This window comes from Danio aesculapii, chromosome 8 (assembly GCF_903798145.1).
Source record: "Danio aesculapii chromosome 8, fDanAes4.1, whole genome shotgun sequence".
Lineage (NCBI taxonomy): Eukaryota > Metazoa > Chordata > Actinopteri > Cypriniformes > Danionidae > Danio > Danio aesculapii.
The window spans coordinates 640,868-666,019 of NC_079442.1; the positions used below are offsets into that span (position 1 = coordinate 640,868).

Below are 25,152 nucleotides of genomic sequence, written 5' to 3' on the forward strand. Positions count from 1 at the left end.
GCATTGAGTGTGGAGTGTGTTGTATTGGTGGTTAGTGCTGCTGTCCTGTTAGAAAGTGAGCCGTGGACTGGAAGTGAAGGCACTGGACGCGGTTTGTAATGATTGGATCTTGAAGTTCCCGAAGTATCTTGTTTCTCACTGTCTGAGAGTTCTTTAGGTGCTTTTCTGCCAAAGGGAAGCTGGTTTATAAGTCTGTGCATTACTCAGGAGAGCCTTGAGTCTGAACACTCCTCATAAATGCAGCAGTGTTTGCACCTTTTTAGTGGGTTTGCGCCTTGCTGTCAGAAAGACATATTCATGTGGATAGACAGTAAACAATGCCAATATGATACACACATATTACGATATTAAAATGATATGAAAAGTGTTTGAGGTGTCATGCTTTTCAGTGCATAAAGTCCAGTATGATTTAAAGCAGGAGTCGTCTGTGTTGTTTTAAAGTGTGTATGTGTGTTTGTCACCTGTGTTATTGGGCTTTATGGAGACACAGATCTGCTTCTTCAGATTAGTGTCATGAACGCAGTTACAGTGAGAAATCCCAGAGGTGTTCATCTGACAGCTTCAGAGAGACGCTCAGCATATGATCACACTCAGTACATCGCCTGAATCAGCCGCTCAATATTCTCATAATATAATCAATGTGTGTGTGTGTGTGTGTGTGTGTGTGTGTGTGTGTGTGTGTGTGTGTGGCGAAAGCTTTAGCTGCCAAGTAAAGGATCTGACTATTAAAGAAGTCATTTTTACAAGGCTTATTTCTACAAGTAAACAAATAGTACAGAGAAAACATGCTTTTCTTACTGAAGTTTTTGTCTTGTTTCTTGTCACTGGTAACACAGTAACTATAGTAAATAATCTGTTGTGGTGGTTCTCCAGATGCTATGGTGACACAACAGCTATAGTAATTAAACTGTTGTGGTGATTTTACAGTTGCTATGGTAACAACTATAGTGATTAATCTGTTGTGGTGGTTCTATAGTTGCTATGGTAACTTCACAACTTTTGCTAATTGATCTGTTGTGGTGATTCTACGGTTGCTATGGTAACACAACTATAGTGATTGATCTGTTGTGGTGATTCTACAGTTGCTATGGTAACACAACAACTATATTAACTGATCTGTTGTGGTGATTCTACAGTTGCTATGGTAACACAACAACTATACTAATTGATCTGTTGTGGTGATTCTACAGTTGCTATAGTAACACAACAACTATACTAATTGATCTGTTGTGGTGATTCTACAGTTGCTATGGTAACACAACTATAGTGATTGATCTGTTGTGGTGATTCTACAGTTGCTATGGTAACACAACAACTATATTAACTGATCTGTTGTGGTGATTCTACAGTTGCTATGGTAACACAACAACTATACTAATTGATCTGTTGTGGTGATTCTACAGTTGCTATAGTAACACAACAACTATACTAATTGATCTGTTTTGGTGATTCTACAGTTGCTATGGTAACACAACAACTATATTAACTGATCTGTTGTGGTGATTCTACAGTTGCTATGGTAACACAAAAACTATAGTAATTGCTCTGTTGTGGTGATTCTACAGTTGCTATGGTAACACAGCCACTATACTAACTGATCTGTTGCAGTGATTCTACAGTTGCTATGGTAACACAACAACTATAGTAGTTGATCTGTTGTGGTGATTTTACAGTTGCCATGGTAACAAAACTATAGTAATATAAAGAAATGACCCACTAATGTAGTTTTCTACAAGTACAGTATAAATTATACTACAATATCTCTCAGTTTACTGTAGTTTACCTACTTTATGCTACAGTATTTTTTACAATTTTACTAAAGTTAATAATAAGTTCACTGTAATTAATATTACAGAATGCTGGAGCTTTAAATAACAGTGAGTTACAAATACTATAATATATACAGTATAAGACACTTTACTATAGTATTGTTCAAACCCTCATTTATTAAGATATCGTATAGTCTTTTTTGATGTGGGACTTTAACAGTTAGACTTCATTCATTTGTTTTCATTATATACAGTGATATTCGTGTGGACGATTAAACTAAATTGAGTTTGTGTTATACATGAAACATTTTTGGGATGCAGTGTAGAGCTTACAAAACTAAACGAATGATGCATAATGCAATCATTTCATACTTAGGTGCACATGTGGAGCACGTTCATAACAGCTTGGCAGCAGAGCCTAAAGTAAAATATTCAGGGCTCTGAAGGCGTGTTTTAAAATATTTAACATCTTCTGCTGCAAAACAAACAAGCATTACAGCAATGAGACACTTTCCTGCTTATTTTGAAGTCGATCTAAGCATATATTAAACACACTATGTATGTGGGACTCTTATTTTGGAAATGAGAGTGGCAGAGAGACTAAAAATTAGAAGTTTTGTTAAGTAGACAGCTATGCACAACCATGGAGTATTTACAGCTGTCAAAATGCAAAATGCAGGATATATAGATTATACATTTATTCAGTGCAACCCCAAGAGGCGTACGATTAGTTTTTAAAACATTGCTTTGGGTGTATGGCAGTAAGAACTGTGTCTTTTGTTAATTTAACATGTATATTGTGAAATGTGCTGCATTGATTTGTGATGAGACAACAACACATGTAAACTGCGGATGCATGCTTATGCATCGTGTCATATCACTCTGCTCTTACTGTCATTTTTCATGAGTGAAAGGAGGCCAATACACTTTATTAAACGTCATCTATTCATGCAGAGGTTGATATTAATTCCTGCCTGTGTTTTCAAACGTTACAAATCTAAATACATTTCTGTCAGTCTCTTTTGTCGAAGTATAATCATAAATTAGCCTATTAAAAATATTTATAAATTATAAATTAGTATTTTTATTATTTATAATTATAGTTTATCCAGAATTTTATAAAAATATTTTCCAGAACTTTATACACCTAAATAATTTTTTGCACAAGGCTGTAAACACTTTTTTTCCGGCTATAAAGCTGGGCATTTTAACATTGAAGTCAATGGAAATTTGCTCTGTTTTGGAGCCAGCCCCCAGTGGCCAGTCGATGAATTGCAGTTTCAGTTTCTTCTGTATTAGCTTCACAAGGAAAAGCAGGTTGACACTTGGTTATAAATGAGCATAACAACCATTTCTGGAGAATTTTTGCACTTACCTAAGCCACATACATACTATATAGATATCCGAGAAGAATTTAACTTATTGAATCAACGCAATATAAGTAGGCCTACGCAGAATCTACACACACAGAAATCCACAGATTTTTCAGTGTCATTTCAGTGATATTATTGACTAAATATACGAATGCATATATACAGTATATATATATATTATTTAAAATACACTTCGTAAAGTAATATGATCTGTCTTATATTATATGAGACAATTCAATTCAAGTTTATTTGTATAGTGCTTTTCACAATAATTATTATGCAATTAAGGTGCACATTATTGCATTACAATCAACTTTGATAAAGTTAAGGTTATCAATTACCATAACTTTATTAGTTATCAACAACATTAATTAACTAGTAACTAATAGCTTTTAACAGTTAAAGTTATTATAAATAAACATAGTTAACCTGCCGTTATACAGTATATAGGCGACGTCCATGTGTGCATGTTCAATGAAGTGTATTTGAATTGTTCTGTTTACCAAACACGTGGATCTAATTGGATTTGCATTGTAAACCTTAGATTAAAGTTAAAGTTCTTTTTTTATTGAATGTTTTGAGATTTTATTCACAATACTTCCAAAATCTATCTACATGAATCCACAGATTTTTATTATTATTTTTTACAAAATACTGAACAGGATAGTAAAAAATGTCCATAGATCCTGTCTGTCGCTGGTTACATGGCACATTAAAAGTAAATGTTTTTCTCTGAACATGTAATTTTGATCACCAAAATAGGACGTCTTGTCTCTGATCTGGAAGTTTGACATGATATTTCCAGTAGCGTCTGCATCTTGTGCGCTTCACAGCAACAAACAAAAGCTCTGCTGGGACTCATTAAACTGGAGTAAGGCACGGAGACTGCTGGGAAACGTCATCGAGAATGAGGAGAAAGTAAATGTTGTGAGATGCTTGTATTGACTGATCACCTTGAGAAGGTTCGAAGAGAATAGCAGTTATCTGCTTCAAAATAATAACAGTGCTAATGTTGTTACTATAGGCTATTGAATGCATGTTTCTGATTGGCTGATGATCATTCTAAGGTTTGGTTATTGTCAGATAATAGATTTCATAACTCATCTCTAATCTCTGATGTCTTTTCTCTTTGTCATGATGACAGCACATAATATTAGACTAGATATTCTTCAAGACACTAGTATTCAGCTTAAAGTGACATTTAAACTGTAAATTTAAACTTCAACTGTATATAAACACACGCATTAATCTAAAATATCACTCGCTCTATGTTAAAGTTATAGATTACGGAGATGTGTGATTGTAAAAGTCTAGTAAATAACATTTATAGACAGTAACTGCTTACTTTTGCAGTTTACTCACCCCCCCCCCTCTCTCTCTCTCTCTCTCTCTCAATACAGCTCTATGCTGAGCTAGTCTGCTGTTGTTTTTTATTTTTTGTTGCGTGTCCTATTTTTAGCGTTTGGCACAGTAACACACCAGCAACAGCCTATACTGTATCTGACTCATTCTCATGATTAAATGTGCTTTTAGTGTGTTATTCATAGATCTTCACTCACAAACAACAGTCAGCTTTAAATAGAGGACAGAAGAGTTCACTTTCAGCTCATTACACTGTTTATATTTCACAAATCAACAAATCATGGTTGACCCCTAACTATACTATACTACACTACACTACACTACACTACACTATACTATACTATACTATACTATACTATACTATACTATACTATACTATACTATACTATACTATACCAAATTATACTATACTATACTATACTATACTATACTATACTATACTATACTATACTATACTATACTATACTATACTATACTATACTATACTATACCATACCAAATTATACTATACTATACTATACTATACTATACTATACTATACTATACTATACTATACTATACCATATTCTATACTATACTATACTATACTATACTATACTATACTATACTATACTATACTATACCATATTCTATACTATACTATACTATACTATACTATACTATACTATACTATACCATACCATACCATACCATACTATACCATATACTATACTATACTATACTATACTATACTATACTATACTATACTATACTATACTATACTATACTATACTATACCATACCATATTCTATACTATACTATGCTATACCATATTCTATACTATACTATACTATACTATACTATACTATACTATACTATACTATACTATACTATACTATACCATATTCTATACTATACTATACTATACTATACCATATTCTATACTATACTATACTATACCATATTCTATACTATACTATACTATGCTATACTATACTATACCATATTCTATACTATACTATACTATACTATACTATACTATACTATACTATACTATACTATAATATACCATATTATATACTATACTATACTACACTACACTACACTACACTACACTATACTATACTATACTATACTATACTATACCATATTATATACCATACTATACTATACTATACTATACTATACTATACTATACCACATTATATACTATACTATACTATACTATACTATACTATACTATACTATACTATACCATATTCTATAGTATACTATACTATACTATACTATACTATACTATACTATACTATACTATACCATATTATATACCAAACTATATTATACTATACTATACTATACTATACTATACTATACTATACTATACTATACTATACCACATTATATACTATACTATACTATACTATACTATACCACATTATATACTATACTATACTATACTATACTATACTATACTATACTATACTATACTATACTATACTATACTATACTACTATAGTGCAAATATTGCAAGAATTTACTACAGAATGTGAACCCCAACATTTGTGAATTTGATTTTACCCTTTATTGAATACGTCTGTATAAAATTGTCATAGTCTTTTATTCTTGATTAGTTTTTGTCTCGTTTCTAGTCACAATATTTTACAATTCTTCATTCAAGAAGCATTTTCTAGACAAGGTAAATAATATTGTTTTGTTTTGAGAAATACTGAAACAAAATTAAGCGAGTCTTTCCTTTAAAACAAGCTAAATGATCTTATTTCAAAGCAAAAGCAAGATTTTGTCCCATTAGCAGATTATTTTGCTTGTTTTAAGGAAAAAAAATCCCTAATTAATACTAAACTGGCCATTTCCGTCACTCGTTTCTCTTGCAATACTTCAAAATGTGCAATAACGTATAGAAACCCAGATTCCAACCCAGGATTCACTGTTTACACTATTTGTTCAGTCTAGTCCATTGAGAGCCCCGCTGTCCTACATATTTCAGTCCAGTATATTTCCTACCCCAATTAAACACATCTGAAGCACTAAATCATTGTCTTACCAGGCACACTAGAAATCTCCATACAGGTGTGTAGAGGTGACCTGAACCAAATAAACCAGACACAGACAAAAACAAAAGAAGACTCTCTAATTTAGGTGCGTCCCAGATTACATACTTCTGCACTATTTTATGTCATTTTGTACTATATATAATCAAACATAAAAATACCATAATACAATTACAGATTCAAGAAGCATGCTTTTTTTTTTTCAACACAGGCTCATCGTGAACACATACCCCCGTATACATTTCTGGAGAGCGCAAATTATGTAGCCAGAGCTACATATGGCTGCATTTAATCTTTAAAACAAACGCTAGCCGTCCACATGGAGGTAAGCAGTATGATGCCGTCGACGGCTTCTGTTCTTTTTCGCACTACCAGCTAGCTGCTTACCTCCAAGTCTTCGTCTCGAGTGAATTTTCCGTGCGAGTTAAAAAATTAAATTACGATCAAATTGTTAAACGTTTCGTGCACTTAAGGCTCGCAGCTTTGTTTATGTAACCGAGGGGGAGGGGCTATCAGTGAATGGGAGGAGCTTGTAGTAAAGGGGTGGAGCTACCGGGTGATAGGGTTGGATTACTTTATTTATTTTGATTATGCAAGCAAATTCTCCTACAGAGGCGATTACACCACCTCCTCATGGCGAGTGCAGGTGTAATCATTTCTGTTTTGTAGTTTGGCCATTTACTTCACTAATAACTTCACTGCCTATATTCACTGAGAAATGGAGGAAACTATTCATCTTCACTGTAGCACTGAGCACTGTATATACAAAACCTGACTAGTGAGTGTTCATGGTAACAAATAAGCAGAAGGGTGTGGTCAAATGAATTACCATAGAGACAATCATAACCAATCACATCACGAACATCGACTCTCTGTCAGAGCAGAGAATGGATGAGGAGTGCTGGACGTTGGATCCTGCCTTCTGCAATATTGTATACTTTAATAACAGAGCATCTCATAAAAACCGATCAGTCGTTTAAGGGCAAGCATGTTGAAGGTTAGCCAATATGCTGTTGATTCCTAAAACGAGAAGCTATTTCCTACTCGAGTCATTTATTCAGCGAGGTGACGTCTGTTAAAAAGGGTCTGTTGTGTCCTTTATTGTGCTCAGGCGAAGCTGTAGTGTTAGCGCTCACTGATTAACTGATCTGAGCTGTTCATTCGCCGTGCCTCACACTTGAAATAATAAGCCATGATATTAGGTCCGAGCTGAAAGCACATGAAGCGTTTAGCTTGATTAATGCAGTTCAGATTTAGCCTCTTTCCAGCAGCATGTATCAGGTATGTGTTCAACTGAAGGGATTGTTCAGAATGCAGCTGCGCCTCTTTTAACTGGCACACGCTAACACGAGCACATCACCCTGGTTTTATCTTCTCTTCACTGGCTGCCCGTGCATTCCAGGATCCATTTTGAGTTACTTTGATTTGTTTTAAAGTGTCTGAAGGTTACTGCACCCTATCAGAGCTTCTCTGTGTTTACACACCTTCTCGTTCGCTCAGGTCAGCCGACCAGCTCCTCATGTGTGTGCCCTGGACCAGTCGAAAGCTCAGAGGGGATCGGGCTTTTGCTGTGGCTGCACCAAAGTTGTGGAATGAGTTGCCGTTGTATATTAGACAAGTTTTTAAATCTCTTCTTAAAACCCACTTGTTCAATTTGGCTTTTAGCACAGCGTGAGATGTTGACATGTTGTGTTTATTTATTTATATTTTAAAGTCTGTGCTTACGCTTTGTTTTACTCTCTATTGTCAGCACTTTGGTCTACTGTGTTGTTTTAAGGTGCTTTATAAATCAAATTCAATTGAATATTGAATATTCAGAGCCAGTGCTGGTTCACAGGTCATTTGCCTGGTGGCTCAGTTGTTAGAACTCTGGCCTCACAGCAAGAAGGTCGCTGGTTCGAGTCCCAGCTGGGTCAGTTGGCATGTATGTTCTCCCTGTGTTGGCATGGGTTTCCTCCGGGTGTGCTCCGGTTTCCCCCCACAGTTCAAACACATCCCAGGGTAGGAAGAATTCTGGCCCAGATTCGGCATTAAGCTGGCATAGCAGGTGTTCATTCGGCACTGGCATACAGCATGTGGGGTCTTTATGGTGGCACACAAGACTTGGGATGTTACGTATTTATATGTGGGCCATGTAAGTTTGGCCTATCTTGACCCACTTTTAAAATACATTTATATTATTTTTGATAGGCGACGCAGTGGCGCAGTAGGTAGTGCTGTTGCCTCACAGCAAGAAGGTCGCTGGTTTGAGTCTCGGCTGGGTCAGTTGGCATTTCTGTGTGGAGTTTGCATGTTCTCCCTGGGTGTGGGTTTCCTCCGGGTGCTCCAGTTTCCCCCACAAGTCCAAACACATGCGCTATAGGGGAATTGGGTAGGCTAAATTGTCCATAGTGTATGAGTGTGTATATATGTTTCCCCAGTGATGGGTTGCAGCTGGAAGGGCATCCGCTGCGTAAAACATATGCTGGATAAGTTGGTGGTTCAGTCCGCTGTGGCGACCCCGGATTAATAAAGGGACTAAGCCGAAAAGAAACTGAATGAATGAATGATAAAAGGTAACACTTTATTTTGATGGTCCTATAGAGCAGTGTTTCCCAACCCTGTTCCTGGAGGCACACCAACAGTACATATTTTTATTGTCTCCCTTATCTGACCCATTAACTTCAGGTGTTGGAGTCTCTTCTGATCTTCTGATGAGGTGATTCAGGTGTGTTTGATTAGGGAGAGGTTGAAAATGTGTACTGTTGGTGTGCCTTCAAGAACAGGGTTGGGAAACACTGATATAGAGTATTAGTAGACTGTCTGTTTAATATCTGCTGAGACTGCTGCTAAACAGACATTTAACTGACTATAAGAAACTTTGCAAGTACATGTCAACTTACACTAACCCCAGTTTACTTATAATCTAATGAGAGTTAGTTGGCATGTAGATGCAATGTGACTTAAACTCAACAAACAGACCATCAAAATAAAAAATCAAGTACCCTGCAAAGTGCCCTCTACAGGATATTCTGTCAGTTTGAAGGGAGCATATTTCATTGAAATGGCATTTAAGTGTGTGATATGTGAATGTGTTACCTCTCTAGTAAGACCCTGCAGAGAATGCTGTCGTGTAGATCCATGAACAAATGTGAAATAAAGATTTCTTGTGAAATGAAGGGGAACGGACTAGGGAGGAATGCACACTGCGTAGGGAGCATGTCCGTCAGAACACATGTCATGCATGGAGCTCTTCTAACGAGCTGATTATCTAAATCAGCTGGGTTATATAAGAGAAACATGCAAAATATGCAGATCAGCGAGGCGTGAGGACCGGGATTGAGAAACGCTGGTGTAGACAGAGATTACGAGCGATAATGATGTGGGCTGCATCTGGGAGCGTAGGCCGCTGACTTGTTGCCTTGCTGTTCTACAAGGCAGTGATTTTGGAGGAAGCGTTTGTGCATGAAGGCAGCTGACCAAACAGATTTCAGACAAACTTTGGCGACAGCTTAAAGAATTAATCCTGTGCAGCACAATAGAGGGAGCTTTGGTGATAATTGAGGGGATGTTTGCTTATTACAATACTAATGTCTCACTAGAAATGACCTCAGAAAGTGGAAAAGTTGCTCTACAGTGTATTTTTACAATTAACACCTATCATACACCTGATGCAATAAGGCACAAGACGTTTTGCTATTTGCTATTTTCAAACCAGCGCAACTGTAATTTGCATGATTTGCTCCACGTTCCATATCTGTTTTAATAAACACAAGTGTAGATTTGTCCAGCTGTGGGGTTTTGGAGACGTCTGCATCACCATATGGGCCATAAGAACAGGACGTGTGTGTGGATATAACTCAGTGTTTTGACCACACTTCATTATTATTGTTCATTTATTCCTCTGCTGGAGATTAGAACTGAAGTTAGAAATAGTTTTGACACAAATCTTTGCTCTTAACAAAGAAGATTAAATATGTGGGCTAATGGATGTGTTCAGTGGAGTGAGTCTCCACAGTTTCCTCACTACACCAAAGTAAAGGAGTAAAGTAAAGGAGTGAAGTAAAGGAGTAAAGTAAAGAGGCTGAATGGAGGAGGCTCGTTCTTTATCCTGGCGCTGCAGATGCTCTGTTTAACTGTTTTCTCACTAGTGAAGCATTCAGTTTTTACACTTTTAAAGTCGTTATGTAAATAGCAAATGCACCATGGAGCGACGCAACTGACTCTTAAAGGGAATGTGAAACAAGACTCTGATTGGTTTAATGCACATTATGCTTAAAATACACCCAGAACTCATTAGGAGAATAAGCACAACCCTGTTAGACCATGCGCCTGGTTCACAGACTGTTTTTCCCATGCTTAAAATAGCAAAAGTGGGTTCAGACACACTCTTACTGCTTTTGCGCCATGAGCTTTAGACTTTGAGCCTAGATCTTTAAAATGAAAAGCACAGGATTGTAATTTACTCATGGCTGCTTTTGAAACACTCATGCTTGAAGCTTTGAAACTTTTATGAGTATTTTGTTTAGATTCAGCATGTATCAAATCGGCGAGGTCATGTGAGCTAAGTAAACAGGGCTTCAATATGTGATTATTGTTTTGAAAGGTTTTGAAAATTCAGTGTTCCTCCACTAGGGGGCGATCTGTGTAATCCCATAAAATCCACACAAAGCATGCAGGTTCACTGAGATCACCTCCTAAGTGACCAACAGGCTTCTTAGGTATTTAATCTGATTGCAGATCATATTTACTTTCGTGAAATGAAAAGGAATGATAGTAGTTAAGAGTCTCTTGTATAAAAATGTGTTTAAACTCACAACTGGCAATACTCATATGTTCTCATCTTCTTGTTTTGTCTTATTTAGGTTGGCTGGAGGGGGAGGTCCACCAACAAGTCCAAAACTAGGCTATGGAGCTGGTAGTGATCGAGGCCCGGGTGCTGACTTTGGCATGGGTGGAATGCAAACAAGTGCAAATCCTTACAAAAAGCCAACCCATGATGGACCTAGACATTCCCAGACTACGCCTACGCATCAGTCTCAAATTCAAGCTTCAACAGGGGGCATGGGAGCCAACCAGAGCCCGGGCCAGCATGCCTCCAGACGCAACCTCCAAGTGGACTTCAGCAGTAGCAGCAGAACGGGACGCTCCCCGTCAGTGTCTCCTGACAGAACTAGTGCACCAACTTCACCATACTCCGTACCCCAGATCGCACCGATGCCTAGCAGTAAACTCTGTCCAGTCTGCAATACAACAGAGCTGACCAATTTCGACGGGTCGCCAAACTTCAACAAGTGCACACAGTGCCACACTACAGTGTGCAACCAGTGCGGCTTCAACCCCAACCCACACCTTACAGGGGTAAGACTTCTGAAGAAACGTGATCACAACATATGTATGACTTGGCCTGGTGTGAATATGCTTTGGTAGTAGGAAGTTTAGTTTGGTTAAGTGTCATTCATTGTTGCAGATATACAATGCCAGTCAGAGCTGGGTAGATTACTTGGAAAGGGTAATTAGGTACTGATTTCAAATGACATGACAAAAATTGTACTCAATAATATAATCTCTTAGATAGCACATTTGTGGTAATGTAATCTGGCTGATTATATTTGTGCTAACCCTTATTTGATGTCACAAATATTCAAGTGGAGTTGTGTTGTACTATTTTGACAGAAATTTTCTCAGATCAGCTGATCTGTCTATGAGATCAAAATATATGATATACACCAGGGCTATTCAATTGGCGGCCCGCGGGCCACATGCGGCCCAGAATCAACCTCAGAGCGGCCCAGCCCATGGTTCCGCCCATAGATAATAAATTAAATACTTATAAAGTATTAATTATGTCTATCGTCCCGCCAAAACGCAAATACCTACGTAAATTACGATATAAAGAAATCTTGACTGTGCTGAGCGAGAGCGCTTCTTAAACTGAACAGCGCATCATTGATGACGTAAGCATGCTCAGGCCCGCAACGTGAGTGCGGGCTGTCGGGTGAGACGGGAGGGGGGACAAGCGTGCTACAGCCCGGTTCAAGGCAACTGTACATCGTGTAAGTACGCCCTCAGATTAATTCAGCTCTTTTTGTATGCACCTTTAGCTCTGCAAACTCACCAAAGTTAAAAGAGAAAGAACAAATAAACCTTATGTTTTTCAATAAATTTTTTGTGTTGGTTTTAAAATTTGTCCATATGAGCTGCTTTGTCGCTAAAATGACTGGCCCAGCTAACCTTCTTGGTTTGACAATCTGGCCCAACTAAATCTGTAATTGAATAACTTCATTTTAAGTACCAGGGCCTTAAGTGTAAGTCCACATGTACTTGCAAAGTTTCTTATAGATTCTTTCTATTAGTGTCAGCAGATATTAAACAGAAAGTTTGTTTATACTCTAAAGAGAGTTGGTTGGCTCTGGTTTCCCCCACAGTCCAAAGACTGGGGGTATATTGAATTTGATGAACTAAACTGGTAGTAGTGTATGAGTGCTGGGTTACGACTGGAAGGGCATCCACTGTGTAAAACATATGGCAGAGTAGTTGGTGGTTAATTCCGCTATGGTAACCCCTGATAAATCAGCGACTACACTGAAGGAAAATGAATGAATGAATGCATGAGAATTAGTTGGCAAAGCAATACAAAGTATAGTCAACAAAGTCTGTTAAAGGAACCATCAAAATAAAGTGAGAGCTACATGACTAAACTCTGCACATTGTGGAATGTCTGAAATGCCCAATCTTTAGTCCTTAGCCAATTAGTTTTAGCCAAAGATGATCAGATTGATGTATATCTGTCTCTGAGTTTTGCCTTTATTTCATTAACAGGTCAAGGAGTGGCTCTGTCTAAACTGCCAAATGCAGCGGGCTTTGGGAATGGACATGACAACACCGCGGTCCAAGAGTCAGCAGCAGATACACTCTCCCTCTCATCAACCCAAGCCTGACCCAATACCCAAGACCCAACCCTCAGCGCAGCCCACACCACAGATACAACCTCAAATGCAGACACAGATGAAAATTCAGCCACAGCTTCAGCCACATTCACAGCCTCTGCCACATCCACAGCCTCAGCAGCAGTTTCAGCCACATCCACAGCCTCAGCAGCAGTTTCAGCCACATCCACAGCCTCAGCAGCAGTTTCAGCCACATCCACAGCCTCTGCCACATACACATACACATCCACAGCCTCAGCAGCAGCCTCAGCAGGCAGCCTCAGCCACTCCACACCTCAAGCTGTTCTGGGATCCAGAGACAGACTGGTCCAACTGGCTAGCCAGACTGGATTTTACAGTGGGCCACAAACTGGACTCCAAACTCAAAAAGAGCAACCACAAGCAGGACATGTTACAATCATGGTACCAGTCAGAGCCCCAAAGGCAAGTACTGGGACCAAAAAGTCCAGAAAGAGGGCCCCAAATAGGACGTATTCCTCATCCGGGTGCGGTGCCTTTACCTGGTTTAGCAAAGGCACAGTCACAGTCGGATCTCGGACGTGGATCTCCGGTGCGGATTGGAGGTCAACCAGATCGAACCCGAAGTGCTGGAAGCTCCCCAGCTCATCATGCAACATCCCACGATCCACCTCAGGATGGTCTAACTAAGCTGTTTGGTTTTGGGGCATCTTTACTAAACCAGGCGAGCACTCTTATTTCTGTTGATCCTCTTCCCGGATCCTCACAGCCGTCGCCTGCCCGGAACCAGAGTGCGCAGGGGACAAGGGTGATCTTTAGTGATGCTAATTCTGGAGCTAGTGCAAAAACCAATTCTGGGGCTAGTGCAAAAACCGCATCAGGGCCTCCAGGGGCTTTCAAAACAGGTCCAGAAGGAGTTCCAGTGCTCAAAGGCCCCGGAGCCCCACTGCAGAAACAACCTCCACAGCAGAATCAGCAACAACAGTCACCAATGCACCATCAAAAAGGCTCAAAACCACAGCAGTTAGCAGGACAGCACCAGACCGCACCGCAGCAGCAGTCTCCACTAAAACAGCCTATAACACAGCCAGTCATCCAGAAGCCAGAGGTCACCTGCCCGCTGTGCAAGACTGCCTTCAATGTGGGATCCGCAGAAGCACCAAACTACAGGTCCTGCACCCAGTGCCATACTGAGGTCTGCAATCTGTGTGGCTTCAATCCCACTCCACATCTAGTGGAGGTAAGGAGTTCCACATGTCTCATGCTTAAATGTTGTTTTAGGTTGCATTCACTCCTATAGATCGATTGTCTTATCCTGAAACAGGGATTAAAATTGTTGTGCTTCGTTTTCAGATGGCAAAGTTTCTAAAAGGATCAAAATTATTAAAACAAGTCACATGCTAGTAAACTCTCCTCACATTGGCCAGAGTTTGGCTTATTTTCCGGGATTCTGCTCGATCAGCTGTCATATGTCGTTATATTAGTTCATGACGATGAGATATGAGACCTCATAGGCGAAAAGTTGTGCTTTCATTTTGAATGGTGATGCCACAGACGCAGTCATCACCAAATATAAAGTAGAGGTAGAATTTCTCACACCTAGCCTCATTTTAATTGTCGATTGTTATATCGATTCTATATCAGAAGTCACCTTAACCAAAAGAGTTAATGATATTATGTATATTTTTTAATAGTACAACTTGTTTTACTTTCGTATTCTACATAATACACACTTTTAGGGGTAGGAATGATATCTCGCCCTGCTCATCATTCTCTCTTTTTATATATATGTTTCCATATGTCTATCATATAAACATAATAGACTGTGATAGCCTGGTTTGAAAGTTTATTGGATCATATTGTTTTCTCGCTAAAGTTAAAATGCTCCGGAGTTCATTTTAACTGAGCCAAGACCTTATTCAGGCGATTTCAGACCGATTGGTGCGGTTCAGAGCGCGATTGCAGGATTGACATATGCCCAAACCAACCGAGCAAAGGGGGCAAATGCACCCATTCCGAAACAAATGTCCAGGTGTGAAAGCACCCTTAACAGCAGATGAACACTGAGGCGCCCAGCTATGACTCTGTATGACACCGTTCATATTTCTGCTATGCCACAGAGCGCCAACTGAAATGTATATTAAATATCGTTCGATTGTGCGCATCTGGTGTGCGTTACTTCCAACTGTCATGTGTGAGCAGCGCATCCAATGTGCAATCCCCATTTGTTGTAGCTGGGCACCACGGACAGCCACCGTCTTGCGACGCCGGTGTGCGTATCTTGATAGAAATCTAAGTTTTGTATTCTAAAATGCATGGCGCTGTGTGCCGCATTCAGTGTGCGACACCCTTTAGTTTCTGTCTCATTCTCTTTTTAATCCTTTATACAAACTATTAGGAACAACGTTTATTGTTTTGCATTTTTTGTGTAAGTTCCAACAGAATCAGCAATAATGACACACTAGTGTTGTCAAATGTCTACCAATCAGCAGTGGTGGAAAGAGAACTGAAGAATCATATTACATTAATACAGTATATTCACCTATAATACAGTAGGTTGATGTGTTTACTTGCAGAGAAAGGCAAAAATCTAGCTGTGACATTAAATTAGGTATGAAACTGAAGTTAAGATTGTTTTTTCTCTCCGTATTGAAAAAGAAAAATTGTATTTGTCCTTTGGGAGCTGATTGAATCATAGGAAGACGAGTGTTGAGTGCCAGTTTGCACTCAGTTGTTGAGGATTTTACTGTCCACTAGAGATATGTTGCCTTAGAAATCTAGAAGTTGCATGAAAAATTTAATGATTGATGCTTTTAGTTAAGCATTTTGACAGTGAGACACACCAAAAGAAGATCTAAGTTCTGCTGACCGACACCGAGACAACTTAAAAAACTCCCAAAATGCATTTTACATGTACTACAGGTAGATAATACAGCAGTGTGCTTGTCCTAGCCCTTTCGGGGGCTCCTTGTCAGTGTGTTCATAATCTCCATATTATCCCACACACCCATGCCTATGCTAAATATATGAAGATAGTGCTGATGACTTGTGTATTTCGGGTTTATTAGTGCTTTAGGAGAGTCTCAGTGTGTTTGACACATACCAGCACATATGGAGATCCCAGCAGGGTTTGAGCCCTCGGCCTACGTCACTTAATGATTTGACCAGCTCTGCATAGCGGAATGGTTAATCTGAATGACAGGGTTATATTAAACAGTATGCTGAATTCATCAAAATCTGGTGCACGCTGCTAAATGTCCTAAAGCCGTAGCTGATTTGTTGCTCCTTGACCTCAAAGGTCACAGAACAGCACATGAATTTAAATTCAAATTAAGCACAATGAACAGCGACAGGAGTCTCCATAGACTGACAGAAGCATGAAGCACACACTCACACTGAAGCACACATGCACACCTGACCAGCACTCACACACACACTGCTGTTTTACATCTGTCACTACGCTGATGCACAGCCATCTGTAGCTCCGCCCTCTTCTGAAAAGGGCAAAATTTCTTTTGCATTTAATGCGACAGTCACCAAAACACCACAATTAGGATAAAGCCTGAAAGGGTCAGTTTCAGAGAGCTGGAGAACATTATTTGTGTGCTATCCTGAGCTGAAGCTTCACTACACACTCTAGAGACATCCCAGACTTATATTACATCTTATAAAAGGGGGAATTTTAGTGTTTGTTACTCTGAATACATTTGAAATGAAATACATAATCACTCTAAGTACTAATCTTCAGCTTCCCTGTTGTTTTGCAGAAGAAAGAATGGCTCTGTCTGAACTGTCAGACTCAGAGACTGATGTCTGGTGGACTCGATCCTGTTCCAGTCGCACCACCATCTCCCAGTCGCCAACCGTTGGGTTCTCCACGCCATCAGCCAATTTCCAGCAAGCCACTGCAAGGGACACCACAGCAGAAACCCCCAGTTTCTCAACAAAGTGCATTTTCAAGTGATATGAAGACATCTACACCGCTAACCACAACCACCACCCCTCCTGTGTCCATCACTGCTGCGTTTACTGGTGGAGAAGAGAGAAAAGAATACACACCCAAACTGGACAAAGAGCTTGAGGATAAAGAAAATAAACTGGCTCAGAAGAGAGGAACAACAGAGTCGATTCAGATGATTTCTAAAGACGAAAAGAAAGAACTACAGAGCATTACTAAGTACTATGAGGTAAACGTATTTGGGTTATAGTCATTTCTCCATTGTTTTATAAATTAGCATGTTTGGATTGAAGGAAATGTTTTTGACATTTGTTAATGGTAAGCATTTTTAAACTTAAAACGAACCCTGTGTATTAAGACTTGTATGCATATACACTCACCGGCTACAATATTAGGTACACCTTACTAGTACCGAGTCAGACCCCCTTTTGCCTTCAGAACTGCCTTAATCCTTGGTGGCAGAGATTCAACAAGCTACTGGAAATATTCCTCAGAGATTTTGCTCCATATTGACATGATAGCATCACACAGTTGCTGCAGATTTGTCGGCGGCACATCCATGATGCCAATCTCCCGTTCCACCACATCCCAAAGGTGCTCTATTGGATTGAGCTCTGGTGACTGTGGAGGCCATTTGAGTACAGTGAACTCATTGTCATGTTCAAGAAACCAGTCTGAGATGATTGGTGCTTTATGACATGGTGCGTTATCCTGCTGGAAGTAGCCATCAGAAGATGGAGACACTGTGCTCATAAAGGGATGGACATGGTGCAGAACATAGATTTACAGTCGGTTTTCATCAGCCCTAGCTCTTTGACTGACTCCGTGTGTTCCAGACATAATTTATGTTATATTAACCCATACCAGCCCTAATAACCAGGGTTCTACTTAAAAGATAAAGAGAGTTCATAAAGGTAGGCTCAATGACCTGAGTGTCACTTATATGGAAGGTGCCGACAACTTAAATATATTGTGCACTGATATTTGTATGTCTAAGCATCTATTTTTTTTTTTTTTTGCATTTCTAGGAAACCACCAAGACAAACAGCAATCATGACCTCTCTCGGAGCCCACAGAGTTGTAGTGATACTGGCTATTCCTCTGACGGGATCTCCAGTTCACAAAGTGAAATTACTGGTCTTATCCAGGAGGAAGAGTTGAAGATGAATGAGAGAGGTCTGACTGGGCATTATACACCACCAAGTCCGTCTGAACTGATAAAGCTGGAGAGCTCCATGCGACCCCTGCTAGAGTCTAAATTTTCAACCGATGGGGACAAAAAACAGGACAAGAAGCGAGGAAAGCAGCAACACAGTGATTTTAGGAAGCATCCGTCTCGCTCAATATCAATTAGCCCAGAGGAATATGACTCCGATGAAGACCTTGAGGGCATCATGGAAGAGGAAGAGGATCCAACTGAGGAAGAGCTTAGAGCAATTTCTGCTTTGACGGAGAACAGTGGCCATAAAAAAAGAAATGTAGAATCTGAAGAGATGACCGATGAGGAGTTTATGAGGAGGCAAATAATGGAGATGAGTGCAGATGAGGAGAACGAGGATGAGGACGAGGAAGAGGAAATGGAAGAGGAGGACGAGGATGAGGATGAAGGCTATGGCTACAAAAAGCTAAAAAAGACTCAAAAGCACATCAGTGACTCAGGAAAAGAAAAGCGTCGTCTCACTTATCATTCTAGTAGCTTTGAGGAGGAGAGTAAAACAACAAGTGATATATACAAAGGATCAGCTGAAGAGGACCTCATGGCCTCGCAAGGAGGCTTACGAAGATTCAAGACCATAGAATTGAACAACACCAACAGTTATAGTCGAGACATGGAATTAAGCACCGACAATGACTTGAGTCTTGACCGAGAGCCTGAGCTGGAGATGGAAAGCCTCACCGGTTCTCCAGAAGAAAGGTCAAGAGGGGACTATTCCTCTACTCTTCCTCCAACCACGTCTAGCTACAGCTCTGGAATATCCCCTACCTCCATATCCTCAATGGAAGATGACAGTGACAGTAGTCCTAGTCGGAGGCAGCGACTGGAGGAGGCGAAGCAGCAGAGGAAGGCAAGGCATCGCTCCCATGGCCCTCTCCTACCCACCATTGAGGATTCATCAGAAGAAGACGAATTGAGAGAGGAAGAAGAACTCCTAAGGGAGCAGGAAAAGATGAGAGAAGTCGAGCAACAGAGAATACGAAGCACAGTACGGAAAACAAAACGTGATAAAGAAGAGTTAAGAGCACAGAGACGCAGAGAACGATCGAAGACTCCCCCTAGTAATCTGTCACCCATTGAGGATGCTTCTCCAACCGAGGAGTTGAGGCAGGCAGCTGAGATGGAGGAACTCCATCGGTCCTCCTGTTCAGAGTATTCTCCTTCAGCTGACTCAGATGCTGAGGGCTATGAAATTTCATCAAAGCTGTACAAATCTGGTAGTGAGTACAACCTGCCCACCTTTATGTCCCTTTATTCCCCTACTGAAAAGCCAGAAACTACATCATCTACTGCTGCTGTAACTACTTCCTCGAGTGGCAAGAAATTAAAAAGTGCAGAAGAAGTCTATGAAGAAATGATGAGGAAAGCGGAGATGTTGCAGAAGCAACAAAAGCAGCAGACACAGCAGCAATCAAGCTCAAGTTTGATTTTACAGCAGTACAGCACAGCCACCTATCAAGAGTCAGACATTAGAAATAGACAAGATATCGAAGATGAATATGATTATAATGATCAAGATGACATGCTTTATGAGAACGAGGAGACAGTGGATATTTATGAAGAGATCCGTCAGACCTCACAAAACATCTCAAAGCAGCTGGATGACCAAATGGAGATGGATGTTTCCTACAATGAAAAGCAGTTGCTGGATACAGGCTCAGCCTTTGCTAAGTTGCTGGAACAAAGCAATGCTTTACTGACTCCTGGAACAAGCCCCACCCAGCTCTCAGCACCTGTTTCATTTTCTGAAACTGGGACAGGAGGACGGATACCTGACGTCAGAGTAACTCAACATTTTTCAAAAGATGGGCCCAAAGACAGACTTAGAAATCAAACTGGTAAAAATGGAATCACACCAACAGTTGCTGCCACGACTATTGCTGCTTATGGAGTATATGCCAGGGAGACTGTCACTGTCTCTCAAACTACTGCCAGTCAAACAATGTCCACTACACAGCCTAGTTTATATGGTCGTCAAACTACCACAACCACTAGTGTTTCAAATGTGTCTCATAAAATTGCTGCAATCACTCAGGCTTACAACCAGAGGGAAAGTGCTGCACGGAAAATGGCCATCAGCAGAGGAGTGCAGATGAGGGATAGTTCAACATCCTCAGAAACTAGAATTGAATCTGGCCCAAGTTCAGTTAGGTCTTATGCGTACCATGAAAGGAGCCCACCCCTTTCTCCAACTTCATCTCCTACTCACAGTCCAACACGATCTCCTTCTAGGAGAACAGCTGAGTTTTCAACTCAGACAGTCAGCCCTTCTGTGTTAGCTTTCTCTGGGAATGCTTCTCACACCTCTCCTGTTATGGCACAGGGCACTCAGACCTCACATGGAGTTGTTACACCAGGCCTTTTTAGACAGCAGTCCACTCAAGATACCTATTATATGATTAGAACAGAGGAGCCTGAGCCCACAAGTCCTTCAAAACCAGTTACAGTTAACACGGCTACATCTCCGTTGTCTTCACCGACAAGGTTTAGCCGCCAGTCAACATTTGATGCCTACTCACCTCCTTTCAGCCCTCCTGATACACCACCACATGAACAGTCTCCGCAGCATAGCTTATACAGGAACTATAGAGCCAAAAAAGTTAATGTTGGAACTAGCATGGCCACCACTGCGAGCATGTACACACGTGGATCACTGTCAATGGAAAACATATCACTTTGTCGCATTTCAACGGTTCCTGGTACTTCAAGAATAGAGCAAGGACAACGATTTCAAAGTGCAAGTGTAGTGGATCTACGAACTGGCATAAAGCCAACACCTATTATCATGACTGACCAAGGAATGGATTTGACATCCTTAGCCACAGAATCTCGAAAATATTCTGGGTCTCTTGAAGGAAGTCCCATTCGTCAATCCACAACTATTCAGCCCTTGATAATGAACCTTAATACACAGGAGCAACTGCATGTTGTGACATCAACGGCAACTACGGTCAGTGTTACTGTAGCTGCATCCATGTTCATGTCCCAACCCAAACACCCTGTGCTCTATTGTGATCCACTGGAAAGCAGAGTTGATTTGGGCAAAGATATGGGAACAGTAGTTTGCCTAGCAGCAAATAAGCCACCACCAATTGACCCATCTATACCAAAGATTGATGCTAAGCTTGAAGACCTTAGTATACAACAAAATCAGTTACTTAAACAACAGCAAAAGCTTCAGCAACAACAACAACTTCTTGAGCAACAGCTTCAGCAACATCATCAGCTTCAGCAACAACAAGCTGCCTCTTTTGCAAATTTGAATATATCTAGCCAACTACCTCTATTCAAAAAAGACATGCTAGTCACTCAGACAAGTACTGCCACAGAAGTTAATGTTATCTCACCAGCTATGTCATCTGATGTGTATAGTGTTGGTGGTCCTCTTGAGTTTAGGGCAAAACAAGCAGAGACAGGTGTCATGAATCTAGCAAATGTCAAGCCTCAAGTGATGATGGTCCAAATTGATGGTGCAGCACAAGGAGCTACGATCACACAACTCGTCAAGCCTGATGAAGGCCAGGATGCAATGAATTTAACAGGGCAAATAAAACCAGAAAATCAAGTGACTTGTTGTGACATGGTTTACAATCTTCCCTTTGGTGGCAGCTGTGTGGGTGGTCCATTCTCTCAGAAACCAGTGACAGATGAGACTTCTAAGCAATCATCAATAGCACCAACCACATTACCACAGCATTATCAGCAATTTGATTTAAGACAAGATGGACAGACTTACCAAGATTACACAGTTAAATCATACACATTGCCCCTCCCTGGCCGGCTTCAGCCATCAATGTCTGAAACTAACCTTGCAGACGCTGGGTTGTCATCATATTCAGGAAAGCATGATCCACATTTTCATTCCTCTGGAGAATTATACACAGACACAATGAAGGATGGGTATGATGGAGGCTACCTTGGAATGGGGCTTCAGTATGGCTCTTTCACAGACCTTCGTCAGGGTGATATTGGAGATTTACCAATTAGAAGATACAGCTCCTTGACCAACATTAACTCAGATTATGGATATTTCTCAGGTGATTTTGCAGAGTCTAATCTTGCCCAGTACAGTGCTACAACTGCCAGGGAGATAAGTCGCATGTGTGCGGCCCTTAACTCAATAGATAGATACAGTAGTAACCCTGATATACTACAGCTAGGCACTGGAAGAAGCAGTGGTCCACCGAGTAGGATTAATCTTCCTCAAGGTCCCAGACTTGGTTTCAAGTACAGCCCAGATAGAAAGCCTCTTTCCCATAGTCAAGCTCTAACTGATCTTATCAATGCAAGGCAAGCTAGTCTTCGAGCCATGTATCCATCAGCTATTAGATCCGCAGATGGCATGATATATTCAACTATAAACACACCTATTGCATCCACAGTTCCAATAACAACTCAGCCTTCTTCTGTGCTAAGGCCTCTGTTAAGAGGGGGATACAGACCATATCCTACACCAAATATGACACCTGTACCTTTGGCAAGCTTAACCAGATTGCCAGTAGCTCCGAGGACTGGGCAGGCACCTTTCCAATGTCCTACACCTAATCCTCTCCCCGTTACAACATCTACAAAAGTACCCGAGTCTCCAGCTATCACAACAGTCCAAGATGCACCATTGTACCTTGGCAAGTCTCCAGTTAGCATAACAGCAGCTGGATCTTTTGCACAGCCAATTCAGTCCTCTTCTGTGCCTATTTCAACACCAATGACCATGGCAATGAGCCAACCTGAAGTCCAAGCGCAACCAATAAATCTATCTCAGTCCCATCTTCAGACAAATACCCAACCTCCTTTACAACATCAACTAACACAATCTAACTCATCTGCTCAATCATACCCTCAAGTGCAAGGTCACCCTATTGCAACTCAAGGAGGTCGGACTACTCCTACTGCTATTAGAACTATCGCTTCAAGTCAAGAAAATGAAACTGAGGAAAAAGTCCATCAACAGCAGGAACAACTTTTGCAAATTGAGAGAGAGAGAGTGGAACTGGAAAAGTTGCGTCAGCTAAGGCTTCAGGATGAGCTTGAGCGTGAGCGTTCAGAATTGCAAAGGCATAGAGAAAAGGAGCAGATACTTGTACAACGTGAGATTCAGGAACTGCAGAGTATAAAGCAACAAGTGTTGCAGCAACAGCAAGCTGAGAGAGAAAGCCAGTTGATTCTACAGAGAGAGCAACTAGCTCAACAGAAACAGCAGCTTGATCAGATACAATCTTTGCAACATCAGTTGCAGCAGCAACTTGAGGAACAAAAGAGACAAAAGACAGTCAGTGGAAATACCCAAATCCTCAGTGATCAATCTGGAAGAATTATTCAGCCACAGGAATTAGCCTCTGATGTATTGTATAATGACGTTCAGGTTTTTGTTAGATCGCTACCAAATTCTACATCAGAAATATGCTTGAGAAATACTGAAGATCAGGCAGAAATTAGGTCTATGCGTAAACAAAGATCTATGCCTCGATTGCAAGATGGAAATGAGGGAGAAGTGACAATGTTCCCTTTGCCTCAGAGGCTTGTAGATTGCAGTGTGCAAACAGATGATGAAGATGGAGAGGAGAGATACCTAGTATCAAGAAGACGACGGACTAGGCGCAGTGTTGACTGCAGTGTTCAGACAGATGATGATGAAGACAAGGCAGAGTGGGAGCAGCCAGTTAGACGTAGACGTTCTCGTTACTCAAGGCATTCTGCTGAATCTAACATAGACCATAAATCTGAATCACATTTTAAGACAGCATCCTCCAGTATTGCCATACAGACCATTCGAGACTGTTCTTGCCAAACAGAGACAGAGCAGCTGATTAAAGTGTCCCCAAGCATACATGCCACTATACCAGATCCTAGCAAGGTTGAAATTGTCCACTATATTTCTGGTCCTGAGAGAACACAGAAGGGTCAAAGTTTAGCTTGCCAAACTGAACCTGAGACTCAGTCTCAAAGCATAGTTATTCCACAGATAAGCATCGCTACCACGGTCAGCCCCACCAGTGTCCATTTAGTTGGTTCAGCAGATCCACTCTCGCCAAGTCATCAGAATGCTGTGAAGTTTGGAAGGCGGAGGCCCGATCCTTTGGAGTTTGGCTACCAGCAGCATCACCTGCATAATGAGTCTCTATCCAGCTTGATCCGGCAACAACCTAAATCTCCACAGGTGCTGTATTCCCCTGTTTCTCCTCTTTCTTCTCCACAACGCATCATAGACACATCATTCTCTTCTAGTGAGAGGCTGAATAAAGCACATGTCACCCCGCAGCAGAAATCCTGTATTGCCGAGCCATCACAGAGACATCAGGCCATTCCTCGCCCTATGAAGAATATCCAGAGATCTATGTCAGACCCTAAGCCGCTTAGTCCCACTACAGATGAACATACCAAGGCTAGGATTTCACTTTATCAGCAGCAAGCTCTTCAGAGTCAGGTATGGGTAATTCATTTTTGGATTCTGAACTTGCACTTGCATTGGACACACTGAACTTGTTAAAAATAGAATAGCAGTGGAGCTTTATTTATGCTATATAGTATATATGTTATT

The 25,152-nt window shown here is 40.5% G+C and overlaps 1 protein-coding gene across 1 annotated transcript in view; it reads left to right on the forward strand.

The window, feature by feature from the left end:
• The window catches only part of bsna (bassoon presynaptic cytomatrix protein a), a 51,534-nt gene that overhangs the window by 10,953 nt on the left and 15,429 nt on the right, over positions 1 to 25,152 (forward strand). The window contains 7 exon segments of the mRNA XM_056464555.1: positions 11,398 to 11,893; positions 13,355 to 13,665; positions 13,763 to 13,798; positions 13,800 to 13,872; positions 13,874 to 14,680; positions 17,208 to 17,627; positions 18,427 to 25,038. Of these exon segments, the coding sequence (XP_056320530.1) occupies positions 11,398 to 11,893; positions 13,355 to 13,665; positions 13,763 to 13,798; positions 13,800 to 13,872; positions 13,874 to 14,680; positions 17,208 to 17,627; positions 18,427 to 25,038 (8,755 nt within the window).